Source organism: Phocoena phocoena, chromosome 20 (assembly GCF_963924675.1).
Source record: "Phocoena phocoena chromosome 20, mPhoPho1.1, whole genome shotgun sequence".
Classification (NCBI taxonomy): domain Eukaryota; kingdom Metazoa; phylum Chordata; class Mammalia; order Artiodactyla; family Phocoenidae; genus Phocoena; species Phocoena phocoena.
Window position 1 is genome coordinate 17,843,832 of NC_089238.1, and position 12,137 is coordinate 17,855,968.

General features: G+C 43.3%; 1 protein-coding gene across 1 annotated transcript in view; it reads left to right on the plus strand.

The window, feature by feature from the left end:
• The window catches only part of RHPN2 (rhophilin Rho GTPase binding protein 2), a 58,920-nt gene extending 47,239 nt beyond the window's left edge, over positions 1-11,681 (plus strand). The window contains exons 11-15 of the mRNA XM_065898807.1: positions 430-624; positions 4,673-4,749; positions 5,108-5,254; positions 5,798-5,953; positions 10,325-11,681. Coding sequence (XP_065754879.1) covers positions 430-624; positions 4,673-4,749; positions 5,108-5,254; positions 5,798-5,953; positions 10,325-10,591 — 842 coding nt within the window. The 3' untranslated portion in view covers positions 10,592-11,681. The remainder of the gene's footprint in view (positions 1-429; positions 625-4,672; positions 4,750-5,107; positions 5,255-5,797; positions 5,954-10,324) is intronic.
• Positions 11,682-12,137: the final 456 nt, after the last annotated feature.

Sequence of the window (12,137 nt, forward strand, 5' to 3'; positions counted from 1 at the left end):
TGATCACCCGTAATAGAAGGGAGACTCCCCCTTCCCCATCTTCTCATGCCACATCTGCCTATTTTTATTTCTGCTTTATTTTTCTCCAGAACCTTACAGCCACACGACCCATTACACATTTCTTTGCTTGTTAATTATCTGTCTTCAACCACTAGCATGTAAAGTCCACGAATGCAGAGGCGAGTTTTTGTTCATTGCTTTATCTCTAATGCCTAGAATGTTTGGTAAATGTTTGCTGAATGAAAGATTTATAGACACAAGTGAGCATATTGTACACACATTTAGAGGGACTGAAGCCATCCAGGCAGATCCTTCAGAAAAGAGAACGTCCACCTTTCTGGGCGAATCCTTGGGCACTCGGGCTCTCCTTGAGGTACTCACGTTGCAGTTTACGACATGTGTCCTGTGGTCTTGATTTTCTGTGGGCAGGCAAGTCCCATCTGTGCCGAGCTGTTACCCATCACGAGGAGTCCGTGAGGGAGGCCAGCCTGTGCAAGAAGCTCCGGAACATCGAGGTGCTGCAGGAGGTGCTGTCTGTGGCACACCAGCGGTCCCGGCTCAAGTACACTCAGCTCCGTGACGACTATGACCTGCTGAGCTTGATCAATGTTCCCGACATCATCTGTGAGTGGCCTGGGTGCCGGTGCCAGGTGCAGAGTGTGCCATGTGAGAGGCAGGGGCGCTCGGGCGCTCCTCCTGCAGGGGCCGGGCAAACCCTCGTTGTGTGCCGGGCACTGGGACAGGGCCGCGTGCTGCTCTTGCCCTGGAGTCCTCACCTCCTCCTTCCCAGATCCAGGGCCTTCTTTATGGTCTTCGTCCTTGTTGGCAGCCGACCCCCTCCTGCCCCTCAACACGCCACCTATGGCGTCAGGGCCCTGCTGCCTTGGTTCTTTCTGCCCTCACTTTCCTCTCCACCCTATTTGCTGACGGTCTTGCCCAAACACACCGCCCCTCCTGGCATTCTTGCGGGTCTCCTCTCCCTGGCTTGCTTCCTCTAGATTCCTTTCCTTAAAGTCTCACGGCCTTCCCTGGGGTTCCAGCCCCCACCGCTAGTCAGGAGACCCCAGGAGCTGCCTTTCGCCTCGACGTTTTCCCTACGCTCCACACCCACCCACGTGCCACCTGCCTTCTGGAAAACCGTGCTTTGCTATCTGTCTTTTACCTCTGGCTCCGTAGTTTGAAAGCCACCTGCATCCTTATTCCTGCTCCAAGTCTTGATCTTTACCCTGTTTTCTCCATTTTCTTTCTTTCTTTTTTTCCCCCCAGACAAAAATTATTTTTATTATGAAACAAGAAGTAAAATTTTCACTGATACAGTGGATCCAGGGGGTGCAGGGAAAAGTTTTTACTTTGGCATTGAAAATTTCTTCAAAATCTAGTTCATCGTGTCTGTGTGTGTGTGTGTGTGTGTGTGGTGAGAACACTTAAGATCTACCCTCACATATACAATATAGTGTTGTAATAGTCACCATACTGTTAGACCTCTCGATCTTACTCATCCTGCATAACTGAAACTCTGTACCCTTTCACCAACATTTTCTCACAGCACCCACCCCCCACTGCCCCCGGCATCCGCCATTCTGCTCTCTGCTTCTATGAGTTTGACTTTATTTATTTATTATTTTTTATTGTATGAGTTTCAGGTGTACAGCATTATAATTCAACATCTGTATACACTACAGAGTGATCACCACCACAAGTCTAGTTACCATCTATCACCATAGAGTTGACCCTCTTCACCCATTTTGCCCATCCCTCCCCCCCACAAACCCCTGTGGTAACCACAAATCTGTTCTCTGTATCTATGAGTTTGTTTTTGTTTTGTTTGTTCATTTGTTTTGGGGGATTTTTTTAGATTCCAATCATATCGTGTTTTTTTTTCCTCTGACTTATTTCACTTAACACGGTATCCTCAAGGTCCATCCATTTAGTTGCATGTCACAGGATTTCATTCTTTTTTTTTTTTTCTTTTTTGTCTGAGTAGTATTCCATTGTATATATATACCACATCTTCTTTACCTGTTCATCCGTCTATGGACACTTAGGTTGTTTCCATATCTTGGCTATTGCAAACAATGCTACAATGAACATAGGGGTGCATATACCTTTTAGAATTAGTGTTTCATGTTCTTCAGATAAATACCTGGAAGTGGAATAGCTGGGTCATATGAACTATGCTTACCTTTTTGAGGAATCTCCATACTGTTTTTCCATAGCGGCTGCACTAATTTACAGTGCCACCCACAGTGTACGAGGGTTCCCTTTTTTCCACATCCTCTCCAACATTTGTTATTTCTTGTCTTTTTGATAATAGCCAATTATAACACGTGTGAGGTGATATCTCATTGTGGTTTTGATTTACATTTTCCTAATAATTAGTGTTGTTTTATGTGCCTGTTGGCCATCTGTATGTCTTTCTTGGAAAAATGCCTATTCAGACCCTCTGCCCACTTTTTAATTGAGTTGTTTTTTTGTTGTTGAGTTGTATGTGTTCTTTATATACTTTGGATAGTAGCTCCTTATCACATATATAATTTGCAACTATCTTCTCCCATTCAGTAAATTGCCTTTTCATTTTGATGATAGTTCCCATCACTGTGCAGAAGCTTTTTAGTTTGACGTAGTCCCATTTGTTTGTTTTTGCTTTTGTTTCCCTTGCCTTTGGAGTCAGATCTACAAAAATATCACTAAAAACAATGTCACTGAGGTTTCCACCTATGTTTTATTATATGGTTTTAGGACTTACATTCAAGTCTTTACTCCATGTTGAGTTAATTTTTGTGTATGGTATAAGATACTGATCTAGTTTCATTGTTTTGCATGTGGCTGTTTAGTTTTCCCAGCACCATTTATTGAAGAGACCATCCTTTTTCCATTGTCTGTTCTTTGCTTCTTGGTCATAAATTAATTGTTCATCTATGCGTGGGTTTACTTCTGGGTTTTCAGGCCTGTTCCATTGATCTGTGTGTCTATTTTTGTGCCCATACCATGCTGTTTTGATTACTGTAGCTTCACAGTATAGTTGAAATCAGGGAGCATGATACCTCCAGCTTTGTTCTTCCTTCTCAAGATTGTTTTGGCTATTCGGGATCTTTTGTGGTTCCATACAAATTTCAGAATTATTTGTTCTAGTTTTGTGAAATATGCCATTAGATTTTTGATAGGGATTGCGTTGAATTAGTAGATTGCTTTGGGTATTATGGCCATTTTAACAATATTAATTTTTCCAATCCACAAACATGGAAGTATCTTTCCATTTATTTGTGTCTTCTTCAATTTCTTGAATGTCCTATAGTTTTCAGTGTAGAGGTCTTTCACTTCCTTGGGTAAATTTATTCCTAGGTGTTTTATTATTTTTGATGCAATTGTAAATTGGATTGTCTTAATTTCTCTTTCGGATAGTTTGTTATTAGTGTATAGAAATGCCATGGATTTCTGTATATTGATTTTCTATCCTGCAGCTTTACTGAATTCATTCATTAGTTCTAACGGTCTTTTGGTGAAGTCTGTAGGGTTCTCTTTAAGTAGGATTATGTCATCTGCAAATAGTATCAGTTTTACTATTGATTTGGATGCCTTAACTTCTTTTTCTTGACTAATTGCTATGACTAGGACTTCCAATACTATGATGAATAAAAATGGTTAAGAGTAGGCTTCCTTGTCTTGTTCCTGATCTTAGAGGAAAAGTTTGCAAGGCTTGTCGTATATGGCCTTTATTATGTTGAGATTTGTTCCCTCTATACCCCCTTCATTGAGGGTTTTTTATCATAAATAGATTTGAAGAGTTTGGCCGTTTTAGATTCCACATATAAGTGAGATCTCGCTCCCCAGTACTATGAGGGTGATACTGGTATCACCCTCATCTTAAAGATGAGGCAGTGGAGGCTTAGAGAGATCAAAGTCTTTGTTCCAGGTGATCAAGCTGGTTGGTGGAAACAGGAATGGCGCTCAGGGATTCTCCTTCATGGACACAGGCCACTTCCCTGACCCCCTTGTCCACACAGTAGAGACAACCTCCACAGAGGGAGGGAGATGCACAGCTCCTGGCGAGGCTGTCTGGGGGTGGTGGCACCACTCTTGTAGTGGATGAGTAACCTGTCTGAGCCCAGTGCTGTGTGAGGCAGTTCGTTTGTGAGAAACCACAGGGCCGTCCCGTGAATACAGGGGTGTGTCAGTCTTCTTGGCAGTGCCAGTCTTCTTCCCCATATTTTCTTTTTATGCTGTTGTTCATGTATACTTAGCCTGCACTGGGATCCTTTGTTAGACACTGACTAGCCTCATGGGAAGGGTTGGCTTGAGCCTGCCGTGAATATGATAGTGGAGATTTGGCAAACCCACTTCTCACTGTGAAATCCTCGCATCACACATTAATACTGAAGAGAGGAAGCACATCTCGCCCGAAACTGTGCTGAAAGCATGGTATTTCTATAACAGCCACACCTGAAACGTAGGTTACTTCTCAGTAGGATTTTATGAATACCATTGGATGTCCCCTAGAATACAAATAAGCTCCTCGAAGGCAGGGAATTTGTCTTATTGTCACTACTCTGTCCCAGCCCCAGAGTGGGATATAGCTCATAGTAGATACCCAAATGGAGTTAGGCCTGAGTTTTCAAGGGTAACTTTCAATTAGAAAAACATTTATGCTTTTACTTTTAATCTTCTTTTCCAGCTAAAACTGAGCGAGAGGTTGAAATTATACCACCACAGTTCTCCAAGGTGACAGTAACTGACTTCTTCCAGAAGCTGGTATGTTGAACATCTATTTCATAATGACTTGAGGGGAAAGCTGTTTTATAAATTGCAAGTATGTAAAAGGCTACTTTTAGATGTTTTTGATTTTTAATTAGAGATGTTATATAAGATTATTTAAATTAAGATAATTTTAAAAAGATAATTTTATCTTAAATATGTTGGATCTTTTAGAGCAAATGGCAATTAACATTCTTGTATGACTCTGTAGCACGTATTATCCCAGATGGTATCATTAGTCTAGGAGCAGGGCCGAATGAAATCTGTAAGGACAATAAGGCATCATTTCTTTTGGTTTTCAAAAGTTCCTGATTCAGCCTTCAGCTCCTACAGCTAATGATGCTCTATTCCAAAGGGCCCTTTATCTGTGTTTTCGGCTAATAAGAGATGGACGCCTCCTCGAAGCATTCACTTCACTGCAGAAGAAGGAGACTTGGGGTTCACCCTGAGAGGACACTCCCCGGTTCAAGTCCACTTCCTGGATCCGTACTGCTCTGCTGCCGTAAGTGTGGACCCTTCTAAATTGGGAGCAAAACTCCCTGGCATCTTTGCAGACAGTGAAACTGGTAAAATATAAAGAGAGCTGCCCAAACAAATGTATGTGGGTGATTCAATGTAGGGTTCCTCTATGTAAAAGGCCTTGCTTTATGTGAAAGGCCTCTCATACCTTTCTTGCCCAAAGAGAAAAGGATTAATTTTTGCCTTCTTGAAGCAAATTTGTGCAGATAACTATTTTATTTTTTATTTATTTATTTATTGTTTTGCGGTACGCGGGCCTCTCACTGCCGCGGCCTCTCCCGTTGCGGAGCACAGGCTCCGGACGCGCAGGCTCAGCGGCCATGGCTCACGGGCCCAGCCGCTCCGCGGCATGTGGGATCCTCCCGGAACGGGGCACGAACCCGTGTCCCCTGCATCGGCAGGCGGATTCCCAACCACTGCGCCACCAGGGAAGCCCCAGATAACTATTTTATTAATGAACTTGGGAACTGCTTTAGGGATCTGAGTGAACAGAACATTGACCTTCATTTAAATCATACTTTCATAGGTGGCAGGAGCCAAGGAAGGGGATTATATTGTTTCCATTCAAGACGTGGATTGTAAGTGGCTGACTGTGAGTGAGGTTATGAAGCTGCTGAAGAGCTTTGGCCAGAACGACATTGAGATGAAGGTCGTGAGCCTCCTGGATGCCACATCGTCCATGGTGAGTGCTGATGGCCCCTGGCAGCAAACAGCGACGTGGAGTGAAGTCAGTGTGAGTCCAGCCCCAGAGGTCTTTATCCGGACCCCTGCCTCCTGCCTGCATTTGTAACATGCCACAAACGACTGAACTCCTAAGCCCGTCATCACTGGGATGTGCTCAACTTGGGTCAGAGAGATCACTGGAAAGCTTTTTTTTTTAATCCTGTAGATCAGCGGTCCCCAGCCTCTTTGGCACCAGGGACCGGTTTTGCGGAAGACACTTTTTCCACGGATGAGGGGTGGGGCGGGGTGGGTGGGGTGGCTCAGGCGGTAACGGGAGCGATGGGGAGCGATGGGGAGAGATGGAGAGCGGCAGATGGAGCTTTGCTTGCTCTCCCGCCACTCACCTCCTGCTGTGCGGCCGGGTTCCTAACAGGCTGTGGACTGGTACTGGTCCACGGCCCAGGGGTTGGGACCCCTGCTATAGGTAAAAGAACCAATTGATTTATTTTTCATAATTTTTATAATTATGAAATAATTATAAAATAATTATAAAAATTATAATATAAAAATCAATATATTATATTAATTATATAATATAAATATATATGATATAATATAAAAATTAATTAATATAAAAATTAATAATTTTTAACCAATTATTTTAATTGGTTAAATTCTTTTCAATTGCAAAAGTAGTACATACTCATGGTTAAAAAAAATACTGAATTGATACAGAAGGGCTTGAGATGATGTGTGGAAGATGCTCTCCTCACGTCATCCGGGACAGTGTTAGCTGTTTCCTGGGAGATCTTGGGAAGCGTCTGAGCCTGTGCAAGTCCATGTGCACAGTTACATCCCTTTGTTTCCCCAAGTCGGAGGAATTGTGGCATACGCACTCTTCTGTGCTTGCTGCATTCAATTATGTACCTTGGACGCTTCCCTCTAGAACAGTATGTGTTTATTCATTCAACAAATATCGATTGGGCATCAACTGTGTGCCAGGCCCTTCTCAGGTGTTGGAGCTACAGCTGGAATTAGACAGATAAGGTCCCTGCCCCCACAAAGCTGGCACTAAATATGCAATAAGTGGTTGTGATTTTGGGTACGTGCTGTAAAGGAAATAAAATGTGTAATGTGCTAGAATGACTGGAGCTGGGAGGGGCTCCTGAGCAGGGCTTGCCCTGAGGCTTGAGTCACAGGAGGAACCAGCCATGTGAAGAGGTACAAGAGCACGTGGGCAGGGGCACCAACAGGTGCAGAGACCAGACCCTGTGGCAGGAATGAGCTTCACCTGCTAGAGGAACTAAAAGAAGGCCTTTCAGCCCGAGCATCTTGACAAGGGCCAGAGTGGAGGGAAATGCGGTGGGAGGGAGGCAGGGCTTCATCGGCAGTGGAGGGAGTTTGAAACCTTTTGAGACGGGGAGTGATGTGGCATGATGTTTATTTTAGAAGGCCGTCTTGCTGTCTGGAGGCCAGCCGGGTGGCCGCAGAGCAAGCTGGCTGTGGCAGTCACCCAGGCCAATGACGTTAGCACCGTCCCACTAGGGGGTGACAATGGAGGTGTAGAGAGGTGGGGTGCACCTGAGACGTAATTTGGATATGGAGCTGATGGATTTGTAGATGACTTGTATAAAAAAGATGCGGGAGGGCTTCCCTGATGGTGCAGTGGTTGAGAGTCTGCCTGCCGATGCAGGGGACACGGGTTCATGCCCCGGTCCGGGAGGATCCCACATGCTGCAGAGCGGCTGGGTTTGTGAGCCATGGCCGCTGAGCCTGCGCATCCGAAGCCTGTGCTCCGCAACGGGAGAGGCCACAACAGTGAGAGGCCAGCGTACCGCAAAAAAAAAAAAAAAAAAAGGATCGGGAAAGAGAGAGGACTGCACAGCTTTTGGCTTGAACTACTGCATCATTTTTCTTAATGACGGGACACGGGGCAAGGGTGAGGGAGGCTGAGGAGAGAGAAAAACAAGTGTTGTGTGTGGTTCGCGTGCCATTAGGCATCTGGATGTAAAGGTAAAGTAGGCAGCTGGATGTTCAGATCTTCAGTTCAAGGCAAATGTCAGCCTAGAACTAAATATTTGAGGATTATCAGCACAGAGATGATATTTAAAGCTGTAAGATACTAAACGAAAGTACCCTCAAGGGGTTGAGGGTGGAGGACTCAACCCCGAGAGACACCACAGGCGTCTGGAGGTCAGTTAGAAGTAGGTGCGAAGGGGAGTGCAGACAGGTGGGATAAAGTGGGGCTTCGGAAACCAAGAGAAGAAAATCCTGCCCGGAAAGAGCGGTGGCTTGTGCTGAACACAGTTAAGACGTGGAGAATGAGGGAAGCAGAGCCATGTCTATTATATTTGGCAGCAGGACAAAAGGACATTTTTCATGGGGAAATGGCAACAGAACTCAGACTTAGAGAGGGTTGGAGAGTGAATGATTGTGTGATTCCATTGGTAAGAAATAGGCAAACCCATAGAAACAGAATGTAGGTTAGTGGTTGGTTGCCAGGGGCTGGGGCGTCGGGGAATGGGGAGTGTAACTGCTGATGGGACAGGGTTTCTTTTTTTTTTTTTTCCCTTCTTTTTTGGCTGCACCGCACAGCTTGCAGGCTCTTAGTTCCCTGACCAGGTATGGAACCCACGCCCCCTGCAGTGGAAGCACGGAGTTCTAACCGCCAGACCGCCAGGGAAGTCCCCAGGGTTTCTTTTGGAGGGGGTGGGAATGTTCTGAAATTCGGTAATGTTAGTGGTTGCACAACCCTGTGACTATACTAAAACCCACTGGATTGTATTAAAATGGTGAATTTTATGGTATGTGAATTATAACTCAATTAGAAAAAAGAAGATAAAGGAGTCAAGGGACTCAGAGCATCTTGGGAGAAGGGATCATGAAAAATGGCACTTTGAGGGGTGGAATCCGTAGAATTGTTAGACTAGTGATCAAGGTCTCAACCAGAAACAAAAGAAGTTTGTCCAAGAGGATATATAAAAGTGCTGGGCTCTGGCCTGAGGGCCGGAGTCTGTTAGGCACAGCCGGAGGACCTGCAGCTTTAGAGAGCAGCCCTGCCCCTGAAGAGACTGAAAGGCTTATCTGTTAGTCCTGTCACATTTCTGATTGAACCAGGCCAATGAAGAATCTGACGTAGGGATGAAAGCAAGGGTTCTGTATTCAGACTGCCTGCCTTTGAATCCTGGCTTTCACCAGTTCCATGACCTTGGGCGTCAGAGACTTGCTCTGAGCCTCGGGAAAATGGAGACTACCACCATTCTGACTACCACTGATGTCGTGGAAAGAACCCCAGGCTTGGAATCAAAGACCTGGAATCAGGCCCTGCCTGCTGTTAATAAGCTGTTTGACCTTCAGCAGGCTTCATGGTCCTCATCTGTATAATCTAAGATTTAGACGAGTGCAGTAGTTTCCAGCTGTGCTCCATAAGGCCCTGAGAGTGTCAGAGAGGTGCCCCAGGAAGATTTGGGGACTGGGTAGTGGGGAGCATGCTGGATGAGGACAGGAAACAAGTGAATGAGAGAAAGGGAAGACTTGTGAAAGGGAGCAGAGATATTGCGGTGGTAGCTGGGAGGGGACGTAGGGGTAAAGGAGAGTTTTTCAAAGGTGTGTGTGTTGATAGCACAGTCAGCTTGTGTGCAGATGGGAAAGGTTTAGGAGACAGGAGAGCAGAAAGGAGGGGATACCTGGAGGAGAGAGGGAGTGAGAGGGTCCAGGCACATGGGAGGGCATATCTTTAAACTGGTGAAATAAACAGAACTTAATGGTTAAAATGGTAAATTTGACGTTATGTTTATTTCACGTTTAAAAAATTGGAAAAATTTAATATCCTCATCACATGGACCCTGTACTGTCTTTAAAGGGAATGAAGTTGATCTGTATCTGTTGGTGTGCACTGAAATCCAGGATACATTAAGTGAAGAAAGCAGGGTGCGGACAAGTGTGTGTAGTGTATTCCTAAGGAAAGACAAATGGTGATTTATACTTACACAACATAGCAATACCTGTATACGAATGTTATCTCTAAAAGTGTAACAGATGGTGGTTACCTCAGGGGAAGAGCCTGAAAGCCCAGGTAGGAGGGACACCTGCTGTTCACCTCATGCATTTTCATATCATTGACCATGAGTATATATTACTTTTTCAAATGTAATAACCTTAAAAGGTAGTGGTCTCTAGCCTAAGTTACTACTACTGAGTATATTCCTTAAGAATTGTCCTTGTTGTTAAGAACCTAATTCTATATAAGCATTTGTCACTGAGTTTCAGAATTATGTCAACGTAATTTTAAAGAGGATGCTATGAGTGCAGAATCTGAGCCTCAAACTTCGCAATCGTTTCTCTGACATCTTGACTTCTAACGCCTTTCTCTCTCCTTTTCTGTATGCAGCATAGTAAATGTGCCACATACTCCGTGGGAATGCAGAAAACTTACTCCATGATCTGCTTAGCCACAGATGATGATGATAAAACTGATAAAACCAAGAAAATCTCGAAAAAGCTGTCCTTTTTGAGTTGGAACACCAACAAGAACAGACAGAAGTCGGCGAGCACCTTGTGCCTCCCATCGGTTGGGGTCAGGGTTGTGGGGCCTCCGGTCAAGAAGAAGCTCCCCTCTCCGTTCAGCCTTCTCACCTCCGACAGTTCTTTGTACTAACGTGAGGAAACAAAAGCATTTCCCGTGCTGACTGGGCCTTCATATTTGTGCCATAGCGGAAAATTTCTAAATATTCTCAAATCCCATTTTCTCACAGCGTAAACCTACAATTGATATGTTTTTATGAATGACAGTAACAAGAAACCTCTAGAAATTTGTGGAAAACAAACTTATTAGGGGAGTCTCACCATACTGCTGCAAGTTATTTATTATATAAAGTATTGTAAATAGAATAATGTGGACATATGGCTGTTTTTAACGACTATAATTAAGACTCTTAGCTACTTACTATCATAGTTAAATTAGGATTTCCTATACTGGTCCTATTTGTAGGTTTCCAGACTTGGGTGATAGATGGATAGTTCCTTAACTCAGAATTCAGATGACCCCAAATTAAGGCAGGGCAAGGGACAATAATGATAGACTTAAATTAGTGTTACTAAAAACTGTCCCAAAGAGTTCCTTCCTAAGGGGAATTCATTAACCTAAAACAACAAGATTTTACTATTATTTCTAAATAATATGAATGCTGTTTCCAGATAAAGTCTAGTGCCAAATTTGTCATGACTTATAAAGAACCATTTAGGAGCAACTTTTCTTCTATTTTATGTCATTTAAAAGTCGCTAACACAGTGGCAGTGTTAGATGAAGATGCTGTCTACAAGGTAGATAATATACTGTTTGATACTCAAAACATTTTTCATTTTGTTTAAAGTAGAAAGTACATAGTTGTATATTTTAAGAGTCTTTAAGAAGGGTTAAAAACATTGTATAAGGTCAGGATGTAAATGATTCAAGTTTAGAGCTCTATTTGACTTTTAAAAATGACATTCTTATCAACTGATTTCTCTTGCTATATATACGTTGGATGACACTGTGACTCTAATAAGATTCACTGTTGGCATAGTACAAGTTATATAGCTTTTAAAAATATATCATTGACATGTAATTTTGAGAATTAACAAACTTAAATATTTTCTAGTGTGTAATATCAAAAGGGAAGCAACCATATTTGGGAAAGTGTATCCATTGCTCTTAGGGCTATTTTTGTATAAATATTTACATAAATGCATTCATTTGCCTGAGTTAATGGTTTCCACTTTGATTTCACTTTAATTCCCTCCTCTTTCAAATCATTTTTACCCTAATGCACAAAATGTTTTTATTGTATTTGATTTTTAAAAATTACTAACATTTCACAAAACAGGACTTAGCTCTCAAGTTATCTTAGTATCCCTGAAAACATATAGCCTCTTTAACTGTATGTATTTTTTGAATGAGCAGTTGTACATTTTGATCCCCAGGCTCTCCTCTCTGGATGCAGCTGCACCTGCCATTTTCCCTTTTCTCTTCCCATTGTTGGGCGATACATTTACAAACACATTCTTTCCCTCCCTCGTACACATTGGCTTTTTATTTTAAAATGGGAACTCTGGACTCCAGGCTTTCTGTGTTCAGAAGTCATGCTCAGTGATTACAAACAAACTGTGCAGCTACCCAGAAGGGAGGGATGGAGGGAGAAAGGAAGGAAGGAAGATAAAAGGCA